The following is a 25,621-nucleotide window of genomic DNA, read 5'->3' as shown; positions in this document are numbered from 1 at the left end:
CTGGTCAGTTTCAGCAGCGGCTAAATCAGGACGCCTGGGGCAGAGCAGCGGGGGTGCTGCTGGGTTGCTCGAGTAGCGCCGCTCCTTGGCACTACTGGACCAACCCAGCAGCACCCCATCTGCTCTGCCCCAGGCGTCCGGAGAAAAACCTAGTCTGCTGGGGGGGGGGGTACTAGCTGCGTCCCCCCACCCCCCCACCCCAGCAGACCAGGAAGACACGGGCGGCGGACCGAGATGCACCGCAGTCCCGCCGCCTGGGTCCTCTGCGGCTTTGCTCCCAGTCTCCCTGGTCTGCTGGAGACCAGCAGACCAGGGAGACCGGGAGCAAAGCCTCTGAAGACGCCGGCAGCGGGACAGCCGCGGGACATCTGGGCTGTCCCGCTGCCGGCTTCCCCCGCGGCTTTGAAAAGCCTCGGGGAAGCCAGCAGCGGAGCAGTCCAGGCGCGCCTGGGCTGCCTCGCTTCCCAAGCCCCCCTGCGGCTTTGCAAAGCGGCGGGGGGGCTCGGGCAGCGGGGCACCCCAGGCGCGCCTGGGCCGCTCTGCTGCCAGCTTCCCCGCAGCTTTGCAAAGCTGCGGGGGGAGGGGGGCGGAGGGCAGCCCAGGCGCGCCTGGGCTGCCCCGCTGCCCGAGCCCCTCCGCAGCTTTGCTCTGTGTCTTCCTGGTCTGCAGACCAGGGAGACGCAGAGAAAGCCCCAGAGTACACGGGCGGCAGGACCGCGAGGTCCCGCAGTCCGTGTACTCTGGGGCAGCCCCGTTCGTAACTGCGGATCCGACATAAGTCGGATCCGCATAAGTCGGGGACTGCCTGTATTCCAAATGGGGTCTCACCAATGCCTTGTATAATGGCACTAACATCTCCTTATCAGTACTAGAAATACCTCGCCTAATACATCCCAAGACCGTATTAGCCTTTTTCACGGCCATGTCACAATGGCGGCTCAGTCATCCTATAATCAGCCAGGACTCCACGGTCCTTCTCCTCCATTACTGATGTGTCCCCAGCTTATAACTAAAATTCTTGTTGTTAATCTCTAAATGCATAACCTTACACTTCTCACTATTAAATTTCATCCTATTTGCTATCACTCCAATTTACAAGGTCATCCAGATCTTCCTGTATGATATCCTGATCCTTTTCTGAATTGGCAATACCTTCCAACTTTGTGTCATCCGCAAATTTTATCAGGACACTTCCACTTTTGGTGCCAAGGTCAGCGATAAAAAGATTAAATAAAATTGGCCCCAAAACTGATCCCTGAGGAACTCCGCTAGTAACCTTCCTCCAACCTGACAGTTCACCTTTCATTATGACCCGCTGTAGTCTCCCCTTTAATCAGTTGCTTATCCACCTCTCAACTTTCATATTAATCCCTATCTTTTCCAATTTAACCAATAATTCCCCATGTGATACTGTATCAAATACCTTAAGTCAAAGTAGATTAGATCCACTGCATTTCCTTTATCTAAAAAAATCTGTTACTTTCTCAAAAAAGGAGATCAGGTTGGTTTGGCACAATCTACCTTTTGTAAAACCATGTTGTAATTTGTTCCAATTGCCATTAGCCTCAATGTCTAACTACTTTCTCCTTCAAAATTTTTTCCAAGATCTTGCATACTACAGATGTCAAACTAACAGGCCTATAGTTACCCGGGTCACTTTTTTTCCCTTTCTTAAAAATAGGAACTATATTAGCAATTCTTCAGTCAAATGGTACAACCCCTGAGTTTAGAGATTCATTAAAAATTTTTGCTAATGGACTTGCAATTTCATGTGCTAGTTCCTTTAATATTCTTGGATGAAGATTATCTGGGCCCCCGATTTACTCCCATTAAGCTGTTCAAGTTAGGCTTTTACCTCGGATATGGTAATATCTACCTCCATATCCTTAGTCCCATTTGTTAGGTTACCATTATCCCTAAGCTCTTCATTAGCCTCATTAAAGACTGAAGCAAAGTATTTGTTTAGATATTGAGCCATTCCTAGATTATCCTTAACCTCCACTCCATCCTTAGTAATTAGCGGTCCTACTTCTTTTTTTGTTTTTTTCCTATTTATATGGCTATAAAACCTTTTACCGTTGGTTTTAATTCCCTTTGCAAGGTCCAACTCTACCTGACTCTTAGCCTCTCTCACTTTGTCCCTACATGCTCTAACCTCAATGAGGTAGCTTTCTTTGCTGATCCCTCCCATCTTCCACTCCTTATATGCTTTCTGCTTTTTCTTAATCACCTCTCTGAGATGCTTGCTCATCCAGCTTGGTCTAACACACCTGCCTATAATTTTTTTCCCTTTTCTTGGGATACAGGCTTCTGACAGCTTCTGCAACTAACTTAAAATCATCCCAGGCCTCCTCCACCTCAAGATCCATAATTTCTTTAGTCCAATCAACTTCCCTAACTAATTTCCTTAATTTATGAAAGTTAGCCCTTTTGAAATCAAAAACCCTAGTCTCAGATTTATTTTTGTTTATCCTTCCATTTAATTTGAACTGAATTAGCTCATGATCACTCGAGCCAAGGTTGTCCCCTACAACCATTTCATCTATGAGGTCCTTGCTATTCACCAAAACCAAATCTAAAATAGCATCCCCCCTTGTTGGTTCAGCAACTACTTGATGAAGGAATTAGTCTTGCACAAGGAAATGTCCACACTGCCATGTGCGCGCTGTGCTTTTGCGCAAGAGCTCCCATGGCAGTGTGGACGCTCTCTTGCGCAAGAAAGCTCCGACGGCCATTTTAGCCATAGGGCTTTCTTGTGCAAGAAATCCCTGCCAAGCGTCCACACTGCCCTCCTGTGCAAGTGTGCCTGCGCAAGAGGGCTTACACCTGCTAAAAAAAGCATGGCTCTTGCGCAAGAATCCCTCTCTTACCACGCCATACTGTAAATTTCCTTGCGCAAGAGCAGGTGGGCAGTGTAGATGCTCTGCGGATTCTTGCGCCAGAACAGCCATACTTGCACAAGAAGCCGTGAGTGTAGACATAGCCTAACAGATTTATTTCACATGGATAACTTCTGATTTCCATTCCTTACATTTGACAAAGTGGTTTTTACCAATGAAGTCTTATCCCCAAATAAATCTGTTAGTCTTCAAAGTGCCACAGGACTCTGTTGTAGAAACGTATATATGTTGCCTATTTGGTTCTGCAAAATAAACACAAAAATCTGAACCCATAATCAGTGACTTCCCTCTGTTCTCTCTATATGGTATAACATCACCATTCACCCTGCTAATTTGTGCATTACACATTAAGCTTCACGCTTCAACAAAAATATTTGAATACAACATGCTACAAGGCCTTGACTTGTCCCCTAACTTCAATAAAGTTACATACAACCTGTGAGGTATAAGCAGTCTTCAGAACACCCTTCTGAAGTAGATTAATAACTCTCATTTTATAAAAGGGGGAAATGAAGCAGAGTGAAATGGCTTGCCACAAAAGGTCACACAACTGGCAGACAAGGAAAGAATTCAGGTCTTCATAGTCAACAGCCTAATTCACAAGACTAAGATGCCACTTACTTGCAAAAGCTATAAATATAAAGTGCAGAGTATTTACTAGCATATGATCAAGTTAAATCTATGTTAAATCACACAAGACAAGTACATTTTGCAGTGTTTTCTCCTGGCAATAAAGGTAAAACTAGTTTCCTTGATTCACAAAATTCAATTCGTGTGCAGTGAGTCTTCCTGCTCACTGTAATTAAACGAGGTTCTACTGACCAGCTAACAAAGGCATAGGTCTAATATATACTCTAAATTGCAGAGCACAGGCTCTACAATATAAATACAGAAATTACCTTAAGTGATCTTTGTGCTAATTGAAGTCAAGCCTTCTTTATATACTTTGACTGCAGTCTGTGCACTAGCAAAACAAGTGGGCAGTGACTAAATGATTTTATCCAAATAAGTAGCATGAGAACACACTACGTTGAGGATAAATGTATTCTTCTGAAGTTCTCAGACTTACTTCATTGGTAGAAGACATACCTCAAGCACAGGCAGTAAGCACATACTTTGAAACATACTCCATGCACTAAAAACAGAGCCTCTGTAGGAACGGCAAAGCACTTAAAAAAAGTTACTAAACTTGTAGCCAAAAGATACCTTTGCACAATTCAGTTTACTATAAGAAACTAGATTACTGACCAGTAACATTAGTTTTAGGCTCTTCCATACCAAAAAGAATCTCCTACCTTATCTTAAGCAAATTGTACCATAAAATCTGTATGGATAGAAATTCCATGAAGTAGAAATCTTATCAAATGCATGACCAGGATAATAGTTATGACTGTGAAATACTCAAGGAGATTTGAGAGAATACAAAGGCAGAAAACACGATAATGGGGGACATCCACTATCCTCATATTGACCTGAGACATCCAGGAAGGGATGCAAAGATAACATTTCTAGACACCATAAATGTTTCTTGGAGCAGGATGTACTGGTACCCACAAAGGGAGGGACCATTCTTGAGCCAATCCTAAGTGGAATGCAGGATTTGTTCAAAAAGTGAATACAGTGCCAACTGTTCAGCCATAGCAACTATAATAGAATTTAATGTATACATGCTTGTGTGGACAGGGAGTAGGAGTTACCCAAGAAAACCACCACTCTAGTGTTTAACTTTGAAAAGGCAACTACACCTAAAAAAAGGGGAGGAGGCACTAGATAAACAGAAATTAAAAGAAACAATCACAAAGGTGAAACGCATATAAATTGCAAGGAGATTATTGAAAATATATTTTAAATAGAGGCTCAATCTAAATGCATGCCTCAAAAAAAATAAAACACAGAAAGAGGGTGAAAAAATGCCACCATGACTAAACAGCAGAGCAAGAGAAGCAGTTAGAGAGAAAAAAAATCCTTTAAAAATTGGAAGTCAAAGCCTAGACAGGAAAAACGGGGCATGGGGGGAAAGCATAAACTCTGGCAAGTAAAAAATAACTCCTAGAAGTTAGGGCCAAACGACAGGAGATGGCTCATTCTAAACTGTCCTGGTCTGTTCATTCCCTCTGAAGCATCAGAATCCTATCAGAAGTTCGAGTATTGAGCTAGATGGACTATTGGTCTGATCCCCATATGGCAGTTCTTATGTACCTTCTAGTTCAATTGAGTCAGTAATGCAGAACATGCCTTCTATAATATAACGGCCAGGACAGATGATGACAGTATCTCCTTCATAACAGGCATTGACAGCTGTCAGTGGATCACTGTGGAACTGTAAAAGATAAACACTTCATCAGCTTCAGAAAACAAAAGAATAGCCTGAGTTCATGCCAACAGTATTTCCTTGTAATTTGAACATTTTGCTACATCGTCGAAATGCTACTGCCTCGGCTTAAAGGAAACCCATTTTAGTGCACCTCTAGAATACAATGAACACTTTGTACTCATACAGTGCTTACCGTGCAAGGATCTCCATGTACTTTTAGAACAGCAAATTAGCCTCAAAACATCCTTGTGAGAAGCATTGTTCCATAAGCAGATGAAAAACTGAGGCAGGGAAAGATTAAATGCCACATTTTAAGAGCCTAAACGCAAACCTCAATTCTGCCCTGTCCCAGGTGATTTACCCTAGCCCACAAAGGAAACACGAGGCAAAGGCAGAAACAGCAAGAGGTCCTGGATGGGAGCGAGTCTAGATGCTCTGACTCTAGGAGCTGATTCCTCCTAAAAAGCATTCAAGGACATTGCAGTAAAAGAGTGGGATCTGCCTGGCAGACATGTTGTGTTAACTAAATTGTTCAGTCTCAAAGGTGGGCAGGCTGGCACCTATCACAAGCATTACATTGGTATTCTACTCTGAATAGAGACTAAAAATGGTGTCATGAGTTCTTTGTTTATTGCCTCAAACTTCCAGGTTAGGCATGCTCAGTTTACAAGAATTAGGATCCTCCTACAACTGGCTAGCACTGCATGCTCAACCCAGGCTCTGAAAATTAAGCATGAGTGGTTGGTTTTTTCTTCCACAATAGCCTAACTTATCCTTCAGAACAGCTCCTAACAGATATCTGGGCAATTAAATGACAAACACACACAAACTGCTGTAACTAGAATTGAGTAAATAATTCTGTTTATTCTTAAGGAACGGAATGCAGATAACTCCTAATTGGCTAAAAGAAATACTTTAAAAGGACTGCATCCCAGTACACTAAAACTCCAAGTTTCATGTCTTACTCAGAATGTGTCCTTATAAAATTGTTATAGGAGTGCAGAACAGATTCCCCATTTCCCATGCACAGAAAGGAAAGAGCTGGTAAAGTAGTATTTAGCAGATACAAGTTAGATGTTTCTTTCACCCTTATTAATCACTATTTTTATTATACTTGTGGGATTAAGATATCCTCATGGTAGGCTCTGTAAATACAGAATATTGTGGGGGAAAAATTAATCTGTTGGGGAAGATAAAAGAAATGGAGGACAGAGAATGAAGACGACTCCTGATATTTTACCTGTATTTCTAGTTCTTCATCACAGGATTCAGGACAAAGCTTGTCCCTGAGCAGAGACTGCAACAGATTTGCCATTATAGTAGAAGACACAACATGAGTGATCTTTGTTCCCAGTGGACGGGAGCCTTTGGCTTGCAGACCAGTGTGCTTCTGGTAACCAAATACATACCTGAAACAAACCACACACCATCAGTTCAAACCTGATGGAGATCATTTCCTATCTGGTTCCCCTCATCACACACATACACAGTACCTCAAGAGAGGATTCTCAATGAGCTTTAGCTTTTGCTTCAGATGCTCTATCTCATCATACAGCTTTAAGCCTTCCACCATAGAAACATTTTCTGCCTCAGAATCAGAGTCGCTGCTTGATAAGCCATTCCTCACGTTTAAGAACTTCCTGTAGAGCACCTCACACTGAGACAGCAGACTGTGGTAATCAGCAATAAGTCCAGATGGGACACGATCTTCAAGTATATCGTAGTGCCTACAATTCAAAGCATTGGAAAGTTAGTGTTCCTCATTTTCCCAAAGCAGAAAGAATGTAATCTAAAACCCATTTCAATCCATGGACATTTTTCCTCTGACTTAAACAGACTGAGTCACAAGTGCTAAACTCACTGCACTATGACACCGCAATTCAAAGGGGCATAGCTTACAAAAACCACATTGGTTTAAATAGGCTCTCTCCCACTATTAGAATGCACACCCAAGATTATTAGAGTTCAAAGAATACAGACAAAAAGGGGAGATCATTTTTTTTTTTTAATACAAAGATGTACTGTTAAATCAAACGAATGAAAACATCAAAAGCAGCTATATTACCAAGAATTATTTTTAATTCACTTTTTAAATATTGATGGGACTTTTTAAGGCACCAAGAAATTGGTGGCAACAGCAGCAATAATGTAGCAAATGCCAGCTCTGAAATAGCAAAAGGAGAACATTGCCTAGAAGAACATTCCTCTCGGAAAGTGAAAGAGGCAACAATTAGAACTGGATGATAGAAGTGAAAAGGAAGATTTACTACAAGATATAATGTACCATCAAGGAGTCTTGCCGGAGAGATGGAAACACTCCTGCAAAGTTGTCCTGCTTAGTTCAGACAGAGTCACATATCTGCCAGCTAGAAGACAACTTGTTGAAAATTTCAGAGCAGTTGTAACAGTGATCACACCAGAAAGATCAGAAAACAATGAAAAAGATACTGAAAGCAAAGTGAGAAGAATCCTTTGTTTTTGGTATAACTGAAGGATATTTACACACTATATAAATAACTCCATGTCCAGTCGCTGAGGAGTCTTACTGGGAAGAAGAAAACATCCAAGAAAACCAAGGATCAAGGCAATTCCTTAGACCAAGTTTCAATCACTCTGAGGTTCATTAAAGGGCAGCACTCTCAAAAAGTGCCATAAAGAACAAAAAAAATGGAAGCACAATAATAAATATCTACTTGGCTGTAACAACCTCATAGCTAAAACAAGCGTGGTGATAGTGTTGTAAATGCAGCATACGTGGCGATAACCTATGAATACGCTTCAGAGCAGGTAAGGAACTAGTTGATTTCTTAATACAGAGAAGTATAATACTCAAAGAAAATAGATAGCGTGTAACTGAGTAGTTGTGTAACTGCATAAACTGTTACACGACTATTTGATAGTCCCTGGAGGCGGGGCTGGCAGCCAGTGCACTCCGGTCCCGCTCCCAGGGAGACCACAGTTACTCCGCACTGCTGCCTCTCAGACACAGCAGCGTGGGGTGACAGGCAGGAGCTGGTCCGTGAGGGGAGATAATTTAAAAACTGGCTCCCGCCTGCCTCCCTGTGCTGCTGCCTCTGATATAGAGCTCAGACCCCCCACAGACAGGGTCTGTTGCCGGAGAGCAGCCTCTGTCTGCATCAGGCCCAGGCTCACTGCAGACAGAGGCTGCTCCGTAGGATGCGGGTGGCGGGGATTAGAAGGGGTGCAGATCCAGTGCTCCCCAGTCACCGGCTCCCACCTCACTCCCTTTGCTGCCTCTGCCTTTGCTGTATCAAAGGCAGCAAGGGGAGAATGCATGTAGTTGACAGGATTAACCGATAAGCCTAGGCTTATCAGTTAATTGTGTAGTCTACACATTGATATCCCTAGAAGAAAACAATGGAAACTGTATCTAAGTTTGATCCTAGTGTCTATTCTCACTTTTAGAACTGATCACTCTGTAGCTATATACAGAAAAACTTCCAAGTTACGAACACCAAAGTTATAAACTGACCATTCAACCACACACCTCATTTAGAACTGAAATTCAGGCAGCAGAGACCAAAAAGGGGGAAAAAGTAAATCCAGTATAGTGCTACTAAAAAAGGGAACGTTAAAAGAGTTGACAAGTTAAAGAAACAGTTTCTCTACTTGTTTCGTTTAAATTAAATTTTAAATGTTAAAAGCAGCATTTGTCTTCCACACAGCTAGTAAAGTTTCAAAGCTATATTAAGTCAGTGTTCACTTGTAAACTTTTGAAAGGACAAAAGTTCTACTTTTGTTTGGACTTATGAACAATTCAGATTTATGAACAATTCAGATTCACTCCCAAGATATTCATAACTCTGAGGTTCTACTTTAAAACTGAATTATTTTACCAAGCTTCAGTAAAATAATTTACATAGACTTATCAGTTTTACAAGACAAGAACTTTTATTTAAAAAAATTAATGGAATCAGAGATAAAGTTTGCAGTACAAGATTTAATCAAAACTCATGGGAGACTCTCTGAAAAAGAATGAAAACATTGCACATCTACATGAATAAAAGGATGTACATTACTACTAAATAGTCAACACATCACATCAGTGCTCACATCAGAGCAGAAGAGCATATAAACTTCTGCATGGCTTAGAGTACATGTTTTGCTTCAAGTACAGAGTTGGGAATGAGAAAAGAAAATATTTACTCTTCATTGCAATACAAACCTGAAACATTATGGTTCCCATTTGAGTCCTCTCTAAAAATGCTTCTAACTCCCTTTTCAGCCCATTAGCTACTTTAAAAAAGGCTGTTTGCATGTGATTACATTCAAGTTTCATTAGATGCAAAGTATTTTTCCCTCCAAGGAAAAAAGCAACTTCTTCCTTCTGCCTCCCCCATCTGTTTGCAATGTAGATACATAAACACATGAGAATGTTTATTTCCACATGTAATATTTTGAGGCCTCAAAACATATCCTCCCAATTTGTGTGAGCTCTATGTGACCCAAGTAGAACATGGAACCGAACTATCATAATGAATTCCATTTCAAAGAATCTCCACTTCAATCACAGTATCAAAACTGGATTGGCATGCAATGTGCATTCCTGAATTCCTATTCTAAATAAATACAAGGCACAAAAAAGGACTGAGGAAAACAGGCATGAGATTTCATGGACTAATGCCGTGTTTCTCAAACTGAGAGTCCCGACCCCCAGGGGGTTGTGAGCAACTTGGGGGGAAGAGGTACAGAATCACAAAGTTTGAGAACCCCTGGACTAATGTATTGTCAAATGAGGGAAAGTCCTAGCAAACTTGCAAAACCACTTTCTAGTGATTCATTTCAGGTATTTAAAAATACGTTTTTAATATTTCCCAAGTGTGCCCTTGTGCACGAAGTTCCAAATGGCTGGATGGTATTAAAAAGCCACATTCAGAAAAATGTAATACAAAATAACCTCACTGGGGAAAAAATACACATGCCTTCTTCAACATCCATTTTTGGTTTTGGTTTTTCAAGTTTTCTTCTATGTTCTGTTCCATTTGGGTTCTTATTCCACACCCGGAGGTATATGGAGCATCACACATTAGTCTTAATTAGGAACACATTTCACACTTAAAATTAAACTAGTCTTCTTACATTTGACAGAGGCTATATTTGGGTTTGGATCGCCATCTAGTGGAATGAAAAGGGTTATGAAAAAGGGCTAAATAAAAAGTATCTATTACCGCAGGATCTATTTCCAAATACAAGATTTCTAGTGCCTGACAGTAATCTGAAGATGCAACAGCTTTGTTTGCTAATAAAAAGATTTTTGTATGATTTTCATTTCATCCATCACTACTCCCATGCTTCCCCTTCCAGCACTTCTTAACTAAGTGTTTATAAAAAGTCACTTACAGTCTCAGTCGAGGTTCAACACATCTGACAAAATAATCAAAGTCATCCTCATCCTCTTCATCCCAACTCCTCCATATGTGCTGGTAGAAAAATCTTTTGAAATAAAACAGTCACTTTCACAAAAGATAGGACCGAAACTAGAAAAGTAATAAATTGCAGAAGACATCTCAAAATATCACAACTTCTAGTCCCCATCTCACTCTCCTCCAAGCTATTCATATACAGACACTAGCCTCATATTCCTTATCTTCTGTAAAAACTGTGAGTAAAGTGTTCAAAAAGGCCATTGACTTAAACTAAACTTAGGCTAAGCATCTAACTCACTTTTTGAAAATGGGACTTATGTTCCTAAATGACTTTAAGCATTTAAGTTTGTAGCATGTGGCTCCAGTTCAAATCCTTCCACTGGCCTCTTCTCATGACACATTAAGCTTAGCTCACTCACCCATCAAATGCTCCTTCTTCTGGGCTATGACTTATCAGACATCTATAGTCATTACAAAAACAGGATACAGGAGCTAAGTCCAGGGTCTTGGCTTCTCACCAGGACATTGTCCAGGAGAGTGGGGTCCCATATCTTAGTTTAGTCTTCAAGTCCAGACCTTGTGGCTATTACTGATTTTTTTTTTAAAACCTTATGAAGTGTGTGTGTGTATATACTGGAAGAAGAGCGCAAAGTAGTACAAAAGAAAGGAAAAAAGATCTTAAAGGAAGAATTAGAAAATAAATAAAGTATGTAGTAGGGATGTTAGCTATCATATAATTTAATAGTTGTGTAACTGCATAAAGTATTATTGGTTACACAACTATTTGATCATCCCCAGGGGCAGGGCCAGAAGCCAATGCACTCCCAGCCCCACTCCGAAGGGGTCTCCTGCTACCTTGCACTGCTATCTCTCTATTTGAGGCAGCAGTACGGGGTGGCAGGTGGGAGTTGGTCAGCAAGGAGAGCCAGTTTAAAAACTGGCTTCCTGTGCAGACCGGCTGCCTGCTGCCATGCACTGCTGCCTCTGATACAGAGGCATCAGCACAGGGTGGCAGCCGCCCCGTCCATAGTGGGTCTGAGCTCCCCAAGAATAGAGGCTGCTCTGTGGGATGCAGAGCACCCTCTGTCTGTGGGGAGGTCGGACCCCCATGAACAGGAGCTACTGCTGCGAAGCAGCCTGTGCCCATAGCAGACTCAGGCTTGCCACTGACAGAGGGGCTTCATGGCAGCCTCCCCCACCCCCCACTGCTGCCTCTGATAGAGGCAGCAGCATGGGGGAAGGTGGCACTGCAGAGCTAGTGCTGGAGGGAACCGGCGTTTAAGCCAGTTCCCCCCAGCACTAGCTACTGCTTCCCCCCTTGCTGCCTCTGAAACAGAGATATGGGTGGGTGGGGAAGAGAGAAATGTGTAATTGACAAGATTAACCAATAAGCCTTGTGTAGTCGAGAACATGTTGACATCCCTAGTGTGTAGTCTCAAATACACATCAAAGCAACAGCAAATAAGGGAGAGGTAGTGCGCACACAACAGGAAAAGAAAAAATGAATCCAGGAAGAGAAAACTAAAAACAATGCAGGAAAAAGATTCACCACAATGAATAATTGGGGGTTATGGAGGAGAAAGTGTAGCCAAGGGTAGAAGTGAGACAATCCAGTAACAGCAAGGAAGAGAGAGAGTTGCATCTTTTAAGCTTAGTAGCAAATTACTTTATAATGGGCTATAATGAAACCAAGCAGTGTTTTTCTTCTGACCAGTCAACTTTGCTCTTGGGCTAGCTGCCGTCAGGTTTACTTCTAAGGCGCGGTCAATGTAACCATAAGAATGGTCAAGAATTCACAGACAGGAGTCTACCAAAAGCGCTCTGACTGGACACTAACAGTAACTGTAAGAAACACATACACATTATAGCAGTTTTATTGTAGCTCAGATATGACACCTAAACAGACTCTTAAAATTAAAGAAAGAATAGCTCAGGAGACAATTAACTTTTTATGAACATTTTCTTACCTGACATGCTCTACGGCCAGGGCTGTCTGGTCAAACTCTCCTGATTCATCAAACACAACCCACAGCTCCTGCAGTGGTAACTGATGCTCCTTCAGCTCCAAGAGCTCTTGCATACACTCCAAGGTAAAGGTGCTAACATCGGAGTCGCACAGGAAAGGTTCACTGAGCCGAACCACAGCTTTCAGAGCAGAGTACTCCACATCCACAACCTGTATTAACACCATAGCTATTAGGGTGGCTTGAGCGCAATGGGAAAGCCAACACAATGCGCATAACACATTTAGTCTTATTATATAAATCAATCAGAAACTTTGTTAACACTCTGTGTGGCATTTTATACCAGTTGTCTGAGCATGTGCAGACATTATAAACCCCAAAACTAACTCTGCACCCAGAAAATACATAGACTTACATAGAGTGCTTTCCATCCTCACAGCACTGTACAAACACGAAGCCTACTAATTTCCCTGGTAGGACAGGAAATTACTGTCTTCTTACAGAGGCCTGGATTAGAGAGCTGGCAACTCCCTTGAAGCTGAGGGTGCTCTGAAAAACATCAGGATCCATGTGCCTTACAGCAGCATACACTGCAATTCAATGTCACAGCCAGAAACAGCAAGAATTCCTGAGCACTAATCCCATACTTCAGCCTTGTAAGCTGCCATGCCCTTTAGCTGGAAAGCACTTCATCAGAAACCAAATGTGGCATGGGGATTCCTAAAGTATGTCAATTTAGGGAGAGGACAACACTGATCAATGCAAGTCTACATTGATGGGAAACACGAACAACTTCCATTCCTCTGTAAAGAGAAGCCACCCATATGTTTGTATACTTCTACTTATTTTAAGTTTGTACTTTACTTGCAGGTGTTTTAAGCATAGCATGGGGATAGCATTTCCCTTATTTAAAGGAGGGTTAAGTTTAAAATCGGGTTCATACAAAGGCAACATGCTGTCTGTAGAAGGGGACCCTTGCTATGCTGGGCCCCAGATCAGAAGCTCCTCACACACCTTAACTCCTTCCCAGAACCGGCACCCCAACCTGCTGCCCCAGCCCTGAACTCCTTCCTGAATCCAAATTCCCTCCCAAAGCAAACATCCAAGCACTTGCCCCAAATCAGAACCACATCCCAGCCACTTGCCCACACAGAGCCTCCTCCTGCACCCCAAAACCCAAAGTCCAAGCCCCACATCCGACACGGCCCAACCAAAACTCTGACGCCCCTGGGGTACCCCAACCCCCTGCACCCACCCGATGAGTGAATGAGAGTGGGACCTCATCTATGCCCTATATTAGGTTGGGATAGCTATGGAACTTAGGGCTATGAAAAATCTGCAACCTAAAGCACCATAGTTGTCAACCTAAGTTTTAAGCATAGACTAGGTCTTACAACACTCCTAGCACTATACCCCAGAATGCTTTCCATCCTCACAGCACTGTACAAACACTAAGCCTACTAATTTCCCTGGTAGGACAGGAAATTAGGTTGGGATAGCTATGGAACTTTAGGGTGTCTTTTTTGCCACGGCATCTCACTGTTGACCTGTTTAACTTGTGATCTGCTGTAACCCCAACGCTGTACTGCATTACTGCTGCCTAGTTACTTTCCATTTTGTAACTGTTCATTTGATTTTTTCCTTAAGTATAGTACTTTGCAATTGTTTTTAATAAAAATCAACTTGCTTTTCAGACCAGTTCTGCAATGTATCATTCTTCTGAATTTTAGTCCTGTCCTCCAAAGTGCTTGCAACTGTCCCAACATTGTCTTATCTACAAATTTTATATGCATAATGTGTACTCTATCATTCAATTCATGAATGGAAACACTGAATAATACAAAACCCAAGACACACCCCTACAAGTCCTCATAGTTTGACAGCCAGCCATTAATAACTACTCTTTTAGTATGTTTACACAGGAAGTAGACTTCTGTGGCTAACACACGCCAGTCAACTTAGGTTCATGGCACTCCGAGACCTTCCCATCTCTCAGTAAATCCTGTTTAGTTAATTAACAGTTAAATGTTGTGTTTAACCATGAACTAATTAAATGGAGGCAAGTGGGGGTGGGGTCCACTCCAGCCAGCAGCAAGGGACTGGAACACACCCCCATGCCACAGGCAGGTCGGAAGTAGTATCTCCCTCCCATTCCCAAACCCAAACCCGGCTGTCACTTTCAGCCCTCCATAAGCCTGCCAACTCCAAGCCCACGAGCCCATTAAGGGTAATGTTTACCAGTTACCCGTTCACATCTCTAATAGGGATGTAAATGACTAATCGAGTCACCACTCAACTAGTCACTTCTCCCTTGCTTGAAGCAGCAAGAGGGGGGAGAGTTGGAACCGGTGCTGAGGGAAGCCAGCTTAAAAGTCCATTGACTACCAATTAGCTTATTAAACGCAATTTAACATCCTTAATCCCTATCTCACAGTGGAAGTCTACACAGCAATGAAACAGCCCTGTATCCCAAGCCCTGTGAGCACCAATTGGCTAATATGGATGAGCAGCAGGTGTCTAGTTCATGTGAAGAGAGTTTCTCTAACCATTGTGCGGTAATTTTATCTAGACCAAATTTCCCTAGCTTGCCTATGAAATTGCCATGGGGAAATGTGTCAAAAACGTTAATAAAAATCAAGATGTATCATTTCTACTGTTTCTGCCCTATTCAGTGCCACTGTCAAAAAATAGAAATTGGATGGGTTTGGCATGATTTGCTCTTGACAAATCCATATTGGCTATTTCTCATCTTCCAGGTTTGAACAAACTAGTTGTATAATAATTTGTTCTAGTATTTTTCTGGGTATCAAGATTATGTGACTGGTCTCCAATTCCCCAGGTTCTACTTTTTCCTATTTTTGAAGACAAGTACTATTTTGACCTTCCACAGACTCCTGGAATGTCAGCCATTGTCCATGAGTCATCCCTCAGATGTCCCACATCTTCCCTGGAGTAGGTTCCTCCTCTGATCTCAAAAGAACCCTCTTAGACCAAAAACTACAAATGTATGTCACCCCATTGGAGTCCTTTAGTCCCCTGCCACTCTGCACTGGCCCCCTCTTCCATGTAACCCAGATGCTGTTAAATAAATACTGGTGCATTCCAAAAGCAACAGTGACAATTTTTGCCAGTTAAAGGAGGCCTCCAAGTCATCTGGGAAGTCTAGCAGTTGCTTGACCCACCTTGGGGGGAACCCAACTGAGGACCACGTCATTAGGCATCTGATCCTAACATCAGGAAAACCCATTCCTGACAGGAAATGTGACGTGCAACATAAGCAAATCCTGATCCACCCAAACCACAACAAAGCCAGTACACAACACCTTGTGCTCTCAAGCCCTGGTTTACGCACCTCGGCATCCTTTCAACAGTTCAAATGCCTGTGTGCTCACAAACGGACATCCTTGAATGACTGATACGATCACTGAAGCCAATCTAGCTCCTTAAAAAAACTTCAATACCATGCATTTGTTTATAACGAGAGAATACCTTAAAAAAATGATTAACTCAATACCATCCTTACTGGTGTAATATAAAAAGTAACCTTCAGACAGAAGATAAAGCAACTTCTAAGGCCAAGGGAACAAGAGAAGAAAAATTCCAGGCTGACACCATATCTAGTTTTAGAAACTTCAAAACATGCCTAGATTTCACCTCCTATTTAAAATCAGGCTTATAGGTTCATCAGTTTTTTTGTTCAACAGAACAAGGAACAAACCTAACCAATGGAACCAGAGTACAAACTTTTCACAAAGACCCAGCCAGCAGAATAAAAATGATATCCCTACTATCATTCGGTGAGAGCAAGAGAGGCCGTCCTAGGAATAATTATTTACTATTTGTACTACAGCAGCCTAGAAGAGCCAGTCAGGGCACCATCGTGCTAGGTAGTGGACACACAACAAAACAGTTCTGGCCCCAATTTACAGTCTGCACAGAACAAGTTACAGTCATGAGGGCTTAGTTAACTGCACCTCAAGTTGCTACATGTCACAAGTTGTTCTCCTACATTCTCCTGTCCAAGCACTCAAGCCACTGCAAGTGGTTAAACAGCTTCTTGCCTAATGCTCTGTCCTCCACACTGACAATTAGATGTGAAAAATATGCTATTTTCTATCAGCTCATAAACTTTAATTAAAAAGAAGTGATTTGCCTGTTAACAGTGGAGTAAATTGATGTTAATTGGAGACAAATGACTAGCAAGTGAATTACATTTACCTCGACCAGCACCTCAAACACATTAGTGCGCCAGATTGCTTGCCATCCAGATGGTTCAAGGACCTTCTCTAAGTACTCAGCTGTGAATTCTTTTACCTCAGAGGGCTTGCAGTCAGCTAAAATTAAATTAAAATCACAATTTGTATTTATGCAATAAAAGGACAAAGGGAATAAAGTTCACATGAGTAATTCAAGGGAAGCTGAACATGATGGGGTTTTAGTGTTCCTTTATTATGTCAGAAGTGGGCTGCAGCTTTGTTCCACTGTCTTTTCATTTGTATTGTTTTAGTGGCTCAGAGTCCCAGTATACACCAGGACCCAGTTGTACTTGTTGCTGAACAAAGAGCAGACAGCCCCTTGCCCCCAAACAGCTTGGCCCAGAGTCCTGGAGAGCTAACAAGGCTGCTCTCAACCCCCAGAAAGCTTTGAAAAAAGAGCAACTGCCTGCCCGATCCCCATGTGTCTCAAATACGCCTGGGGAGGAGGTAGGGATGTGAATGACTAATCGACTATCGGATAAGCAAATACTGATCAGATAGTCAACTAGTCGCTTCCCCTCCCCATCCTTGCTACCTCTATCAGAAAGAGGCAACAGGAGAGGAGAAGGGGGGGAGAGAAGAGATGGGGCTGCTTCAAAGCAGCAGCACAGCAGGGAGCCCAGGGCCAGACCCAGCTGTCCCAACGTTGCACGTGGCATTTCAAAGCAGCAGCACAAATTGCATTGACTATTTGATTAGCCAATTGATCAAAATTTTACATCCCTAGCAGTAGGGACAAAGTCTTATCAAAAATACCCCTCCTCCCCGCTTTTCAATTGTTCAGACTTCAGTCTCTTGCAATATCAAAATCCCTTTAAGCTCTAGTCCTTCAGCTAAAGGAGTTTCCTATTTCATGTACAAGTAAGAGTTTAAGGCTCTTTAGAATCTCAATTCCATCATTAATTGACCTCTCCTGTACTCCTGCCACTAATCTAGTTCCTCTTTAGTTACCATGCTATGAATGGAAAATGGTGCAATTAAAAATGAAATATATACAGCTTAAAACGGAATCACCAGAGAAGTCAATATTACCGAGATCATGACAACAGGGAATTTTAGGAGCAGAAAGGTAACTCACCCAAGATGTAATCCTGATAGGCTTTAAATCGGTCATAAAACAAAAGGTGATTTGTTTGGAAGCTGTCTGGGAATAGTGCGTTCCTGTCTAGCACGTGCCTTCCTAAAATGGACCCTGATTTGTCATGACTCCCATAATCAGTGCATCTGTCATCATCTTCTTGGAACAATTCTGAAAAGAAAAAAGTCAACCTCAATTCAAGTAGTGTTCACTCATTCTGTCCCAGAAATCTACTGCTAAATGTAAAATCCACGTGTGCCTCTTCTATTGGTCCACAGGCTAATTTACTGTTGGAGTGGCATGTAAATAGCTAACTTAGATTTTCCATTTTTCAGAGGTACATACACTTGACAAACAGCATCTCCCTACCTGTTGGATACGACCAAAACCGAATTTTTCAAACAGATTATGGCTTTTTGTTTCATTTGGGTGTATTATACAGAAGTTCAGACAAGCTTGCGCTAATAGAATAGGTTCTCCCCCGCCCCCCCCCCCACTATTTTTTACATTAGAAATATCAGGACCAGCATGATTGCACTGCCGGATGACCTCCTGAGACAAGGTCTACCTCATCTACAATCCAGATCTTAACTGAGACAGAAATGTTCAATTACATACAAGTGTCCATCAGCCCATCTGTCACCCTTCCACCCACAGGTGTTCATTAAGCATTGAATAAGCCTCAGCAAGTCAAGAAATAATCAAATGCAGCTAAAAATGTCTTCCCTCAATAGTTCAGCCTTTAATCTATAGTGCAGGTCCATTTAATCAGTTCACCTGTCACCTCAGGCATCCTACACTAGGGATCAAAATGGTTTCTAACAACCAATTCAATCACAAATAGTTCAGTGTGTTCATGCTAACAATGCTGACTTCTGAACCAATGCAGTTTTGTGCTAGTTCCTCTGCTCAGCTATTTCAACTGCAATGCCCTCCTCAAAGCTACTGGACACCTGAAAAAACTACCATGCTCTGAGGGTGGTCAAGCTGAACCATGCAACCGTGATCCACACTAGGGATGTTAGATAGCATGTAACTGAATAGTCCTGTAAACGCATGACATTTTTGCAGTTACATGACTATTTGATCATTCCTGGAAGCGGGCCCAGCAGCCAGTGCATTCCTGGATCCACTCCCAAGGAGCCCCCTGCCACCGTGCACTACTGCCTATCAGGAGGTCCACGAGGGGAGCCAGTTTGAAAACCAGCTTCCCACACAGATCGCCTCTCACCTGCCACCCCACACTGCTACCCCCTTTACAGAGGCAGCAGCGCAGGGTGGCAGCAGCCCCGTCCGTGGGGGTCTGAGATCCCCATGGACAGAGGCTACTCCACGGCAGTAGTCCCTGTCCACAGGGAGCTTGGACCCCTCCACAGTCAGGGGTTGAGCAGCAGCACAGAGCAAGGGGAGGGCCAGGCAGCACCACAGAGCTGGGGAAACTGGCTTTTAAGCTGGCTCCCCTCAGCACAAGTCCTTGCCTGTGTCCCCCCAACCCCTCTGTAGGAGGCAGCGGAGGGAGGGAAGCAGGGAGAGGCAAGTCAGCTAAGGCAGATACACGTGGGGAGACAGCTTTCAAGCAAGCTCCCAGAAGTATCAGCTCCCACCTGCTTCTGTCACCCTCCAAGCTGCTGCCCCTCTATCAGAGGCAACTGCATGTGGGTGGGGGTGGGGATAGGCACATCCGGTGCTCATGGGTAGATGGCTTTTAAGCCATCTCCTTATGGGTACTGCCTCCCGCTCCCCACCAACTTGATGCCTCTGATTCAAAGGCAGTGGGGGGGGGGAGGGGGAGAGAACACGAGTACATAAGAACGGCCGTACTGGGTCAGACCAAAGGTCCATTTAGCCCAGTAGCCTGTCTGCCAACAGTGGTCAGCACAAGATGCCCCAGAGGGGGTGAACTGAAGACAATAATCAAGCAATTTGTCTCATGCCTTCCATCTCCAGCCTATGACAAACAGAGGCCAGGGACACCATTTATATCCTTTGGCTAATAGCCCTTTATGGACCTAACCTCCATGAAATTATCTAGCTTCTCTTTAAACTCTGTTGTAGTCCTAAATCTTGTAGTCTTCAAGATTAACAAATAAGCCCAGGCTTATCGGTTAATCATGTGGCTGTGTACACTCTGACATCCCTTATCCATGCAAGCATAAACTAAACATGCTCTCATTCTGCAGCAAGCAATGAGATACAGAAGACCAGGCACAAGACAGAGTCAGGACCCCAGATTCCATCCCCAATTTGGCTGCTGACCTGCTATGTGACCATGGACAATCACTTCATCTCTGTGCCTGTTTCTCCTCCCATTCTCTTTCTACATGGCTTGTTTTGACTGTAAGCTTACAGAGGGCAGGCATTGCAGCTTCCCATGTAAGCAGTACAGTGCCTGGCTTAGTGGGGCACCAACCTATTGGAACTTCTAGATGCTAACACACATAACCTAGCTGGATTACTTGGGTGTGGACGCAAGTCTTTTACATGTGTTTTAAGGGGACCAAACATTCATAGTAAATTCCTTGAGTGTAGACAAGAACTGAACTTCGAATGTAAAAAACAAAAAAGTCTAAGATCTTTCAGGCTCTTATAAATCACAAAGCAGAAAGGGCAAGGCCCTTTCTCCTGCAAACATACCTGTTTAAAAAAACCAAATATGTATTTGGCTAAAGCTAAGACTTTGCCACACGTATTTTTAGTAAAAGTCACCAACAGGTTTTAGTAAAACAGAAAAATTCACAAAAGCCATGAACTGTCCCTAACTTTTACTAAAAATACCCCGGACAAAATGGGGATGTGTGGATCCCAACATTACTACATTTGGGGCATCTGCAAAAACTACGAGCTGCTGGGAGCTGCAGGATACCCATCTCACCAGCAGCTCTGGGCATCACCCAGTGCCCTCAGGGGCATGGAGCTTGATTCCCCCATGGTTGTCTGGGATTCCCAGTTGAGGAGCTGCGAGTTCCCCCACCACCTGCAGGGACTTGAAATTCCAAAGGTTGCCGGAGGTACCGCACAGCTTCCTGCTCTCCTGCAGCACCAGATCTCTACAAGCTGAAGTCAAGGAGTCTGCAGGAAGTCACTGGTCACCCAACAAGCTGTGGGCTCTGGTCCCTGGCTTTGGTCATGCAGCACCAACCAGTAGTGGCAGCAGGGGGCAGAGGGAAATGAGACTAGTTGACTAGATTAACAGATAAACCTCGGCTTATTGCTTAATTGTCTAGTCAACAACTTGCTGACATCCCTACCCAACACTGAGTCTAAGTGATAGCTAATTCAGGAAAAAATGCCAGTATGGCCATTGGTAAGAGTTCATGGTTACACTCAGAGGATACCAAAAATGTGCTGGGAGAACCCCTTTCTGGAGAGTCCTTTCCGCACTGATGGCCTCAAGCCTGTTAACAGTCTTACAGATTGCTATCCCCCCTCAACAATCCCACACACACGCCAATGATGTATTAATGCAAGAGCCATATAAACATTAAAACAATTATTTTTTGAAGTTTAAAAGGACATCCCCAAACGAGGAACGCTAACAATCATGTTTTTTTTGTAAATCTGTAACCACTGAATTTTTCAGCGGTTACATATTTACACATAGTGGGGCAGGCAGCAGCTAGTGCTTGCGCGGAGCCTGTCCCCACCCCTTATGCTGCCTCTGCTACAGAGGCAGCAGCACTTTGGGGTGGCAGCTCTGCAAGAGCTGGCTCCCCGCATGTATCGGCTCCCGCCTGCTGTAAAGTGTGGTGCCTATAGTCCCCCAGGCTTATTGGTTCATCATGTAAACAGCTAAATGCTAACAGCCCCAGTCCAAAATGCACAGCTCTACAGTAGGTCTTTGCTAGCCAGGTGCAGCACAGGCCATGCTGGGCTAAATGATCAGCACATGAGCAACTGGAATTACAGGTGCCATTGACACAGCAGGAGGGAACTTTTCAGACCCCTGGGAAAAGTGGAGAGAGAACCCCCCTGCCAAGTCTCTACCCACTGGGACCAAAACCTCAAAGGTCCACTACCACTCTCTGGGTTTGGAGGGGCACAGCGAATGAATTCAGGGGCTCATGTCCTGGGAAGGTGTCTCCAGCTGATGCTCCCTGACACTGAAGAGCTCGATGCTCCTGGTCTCTCCCAGGCACACAAGCCCGCCCAGTAGAAGACCCTACACCTGACCCGCCTTGTCGCGCTAATCCCCTGGGCTCGCAGGCTACTCGGCACTCACCGCCCCGTCAGCAGCGCCCACAGCAACGGGACTGAAAAGCCGGGAGGGGCATAAAAGAAGGGCCGAGCAGGGCAGCGTGGAGGAGCATGAATTCGGGGGCGCCGCGCTTGGGGGGGGGGGGGGCTAGTGGAAGGCTGTTCCCGCGGGGCCGGAGGCGGCGGGACAGGCTGCAGGGGAGGGGCCGGAGGGGCAGACACTGAGGACGGACTGAAGCGCAGGGGCAGCGCAAGGGGGGGGCGAGCGCGGGGAGCCGGGAAATACCTCGATTGGCGCCCTGCAGCCCGACACCGCCAACCGCCGGGCCCCGCTCCGGCCCGGCCTCCTCCCCAGGCACCGGCTCGGGCCCCCGCTGCGCCATGCGAACGCCGGCTCCGCGCCCCCCAGCCGGCCGCGGCTCAGCCCGCCCCGCCCGCTCTCGGGAATTTCAAACTTTGCGGGCCGCGGAGCCGGCCCCCACGCAAGCACGGCGCAGGGCTCTGATTGGGCGCATGGCGCGGCGGGCGTTGTGGGAGCCAATGGGCTGCGGGCAGATAACGCCCCTGTGGAACGTTGACCTCTGGGAGGTGCCGGCCCGGGGGAGGGGCAGGTGGGCTGGGCTGCAGCGGGGGCAGAGAAGCGGCTAAAGCCAGGCGGAGGCGAGAGCTGCATGATGTTGCAGCCGCGCTGTAAGGGCTGGTAGCGCGAGAAGTGCCCGGCCTTACACCCCCCCCAACAAGTCGTGTGAATCAAACTTTCCAATCCGATTTTTACCGAGGATTCCGATATAAACATGCAGCTGATGGAACAGGTTTATTATTACTACAAAACACCTTCATCGTTAGGGCTCCTCGTGTCATTTTTATCCAGGGAAAACTTATCTAAGTTGTTACAACTTTTTAGCCCATCTCTGACTTCCCTGGGTTTCACCATTCTTTCAAATATTTCAGTGCATAGTCATCTTTTTTCCAGTGTTATTTTGCTTTTGTACCCACCAGCCAAAACCATAATTTGATAAACAAAGGGATTAATGCATTTTGTTTTTTGAATCAGCCTAAAAAGAGGGCTTTAGTGGAATTTAACTTGTGCATAAACTTTGAACTGGCCTCCATGCTCAGAAATGAATTTCACCCTAAACTCAGAAGCTCTGTATGGCCGTACTTGCCATGGACTCCATATGGAACGGAGGGGGGGAGGCACTTCAAGATTTTGTACGTGGTCAAGGGCCACGGTTTTCTATGGAGGAAGTGCAGGATCTGGGACAGAGGGAAGGGGACTGGGATGCAGGAGTGGGTGTGAGATCTACGAGGGTGTTTGGGTAGAGGAGGGGGTTGTGACAAGGAGCAGGGGGTTCAGAGGGTTTGGATGGTGACCTGGGGCTGAGGTGTGGGAGGGCATGGGGTGCTGCAGGCAGGATCTGGCTGGGAGACACATACCTAGGCCACTCCTGGCCAGCAGGACTCTCAGACATGCTCCCAGACGGCTCAAAGCAGCTGGTTGCTCCATGTGACTCTCTAGGGTGGGGGAGATCACTTCTTGTGATGTCCCCACCCCCAGCAAAATCTGTCAGCTCCCGTTGGCTGGATGACTCAAAGCTGAGGATGAGGGGGTTGTCAACACTTTATAGGATACAGCTAAAATTCAGAGAGATCTTGAAAAATTGGAAAAGTGGGTTACAGACAACAAAATTAAATTTATCAAAGACAAATGTAAGGTGCTACACTTACGGAAGAAAAACCAAATGCACAAGTACAAACTGAGAAACTGGCTTGACAGCAGCATTGCTAACAAGGATCTGGAAGTTGTGGTGGATCACACCCTGAGCATGAGTCAGTAATGCAATGCTGTTGCAAAAAAAAGCGAACATGATTTTAGATTGCACTAACAGAGGCATTGCATGCAAGTCACAGGAAGTAACAGTACTGCTATACTAGGCACTGGTTAGCCCTTAGCTGGAGTAACATGTCCAGTTTTGGTCGTCACTGGATAAAAAGGATGGAAGAGATCCAGAGGCAGATGACAAAGATAAACAAATGGATGGAATGCAAGCCATGGGAGAAAAGGCTAAAGGAACTGAGTATGTTTGCCTTGGAAAAAAGGAAGCAGCTGCTGTGCTACACAGAGCAGCAAGGGAGACCAGCTAGTGTGAGAAGAGCTGCCTCCCCCCCCCCTCCCCCGCTAGCTGCCAAATCCTAAATGCCAGGAATAGGGACCAAATAAGCCAGGGAGTAGCTGCAGCAGAAGTACAGATCACCTCTCCGTCCACCTTGGCAGAAGGTGGGGCACTTGACTCAGGATTACACACACACACACACACACCACCACCACCACCATGTGTCACCTCAGTCTAAGTCTCTGGCTATACTTGAAACTGTGCAAGCAGTGCAGTTGCACCACTATAGTGTAGATACCATGTACTCCAAGGAATTCTCCTGTCAACACAGGTAATCCAACTAGGTCAAAGGATGTATTCTTCCATGGACTGAGTGATATCTACACATAGGATTAGGTCTCTATAGCTATGTCTCTCAGGGGCATGGATTTTTCTATACTAATGTAAATTTCTAGTGGAGACCAGCCCTGGATATCTGTATGTTTATTGCTACCATATATGTGTTTTCTCAAATTCATTGTTTAATTGATATCACAAAACCTTTTGCAGGTCTTGATCTTGCAAAAACCTGCACACATGCTTAGCTTTACATGTATACATAGTAATCCGGTTGAGTCCAGTAACTGGTCAAGGCCACAATAAAAAAAAAGACCAAAGCTGCAATGCCTATTTATTGTAAATCTCTACAATAATCCTGTAATAAAATACATATTAAATATAAATATTATGAGAAAAAATATATCAGATTTGGATCCTGCAAAGACAAGTGTGTGAATAATCCCAGTTGTAATGTCAATGGGACTAATCAGATGTGAAAAGTCACTCGTATGGACTTACATTTTTATAGCATTGGGGTCTTAGAAATTTAAAATTGACAAGTTTATCGTTAATAATGCTATTGTAGAATAAAGAGGATACTGGAGTACTTTTTAAAAATTAATAATTCTTTATTCAAATACTTTCCAACATGATATCTTTAACAAGTATAATAACACAATACAAATATCAAAATCTAATCAAAAGCAACTGACCTGTTAAAATGATTTTACAAACTCAAGAGATTTGTTTAGGGAAGGAGAGTTTGCTTTAATTTAAATGGCCATAAGGGGGCAACCAAGTATTTCTATTGTAATTCAAAAATGTATTTAGATACTGGTCTGTTTTTTCACATTCACTTTCTGAATGTCAGTTATTTATGCAACAGCACCATAATCTTGTTAATAATGTACATATTCAGAACAGACTGAGGGCCTGATTCATCACTGCATTACATCACTGTTATGCTAAAGCAGATCCACTGAAATCAAGTGTTGAACCAGTGTAAGACTGGAAGAAAACAGTAATGGTTCAAAATCTGAGTCTTTTCTATGGTATATCACCTTTAACCCCATATAGTACATTCTGTGCTTGTTCA

At 44.1% G+C, this 25,621-nt stretch overlaps 1 protein-coding gene across 1 annotated transcript in view; it reads right to left on the bottom strand.

Annotated features, from left to right (window-relative positions):
- The window catches only part of SHCBP1 (SHC binding and spindle associated 1), a 37,710-nt gene extending 15,173 nt beyond the window's left edge, over positions 1 to 22,537 (bottom strand). The window contains exons 1-8 of the mRNA XM_075940189.2: positions 22,380 to 22,537; positions 17,900 to 18,070; positions 16,784 to 16,899; positions 12,569 to 12,777; positions 10,576 to 10,668; positions 6,708 to 6,941; positions 6,455 to 6,623; positions 5,100 to 5,220 (exon numbers count right to left, since the gene is read on the bottom strand). Of these exons, the coding sequence (XP_075796304.2) occupies positions 5,100 to 5,220; positions 6,455 to 6,623; positions 6,708 to 6,941; positions 10,576 to 10,668; positions 12,569 to 12,777; positions 16,784 to 16,899; positions 17,900 to 18,070; positions 22,380 to 22,476 (1,210 nt within the window). The 5' untranslated portion in view covers positions 22,477 to 22,537. The remainder of the gene's footprint in view (positions 1 to 5,099; positions 5,221 to 6,454; positions 6,624 to 6,707; positions 6,942 to 10,575; positions 10,669 to 12,568; positions 12,778 to 16,783; positions 16,900 to 17,899; positions 18,071 to 22,379) is intronic.
- Between the last annotated feature and the right edge of the window lie 3,084 nt (positions 22,538 to 25,621).

This window comes from Pelodiscus sinensis, chromosome 12, assembly GCF_052426305.1.
Source record: "Pelodiscus sinensis isolate ZL-2025 chromosome 12, ASM5242630v1, whole genome shotgun sequence".
Classification (NCBI taxonomy): Eukaryota; Metazoa; Chordata; order Testudines; family Trionychidae; genus Pelodiscus; species Pelodiscus sinensis.
Note: the sequence above shows the minus strand (reverse complement) of the source record. Positions and strands in the feature narration are given on the sequence as shown.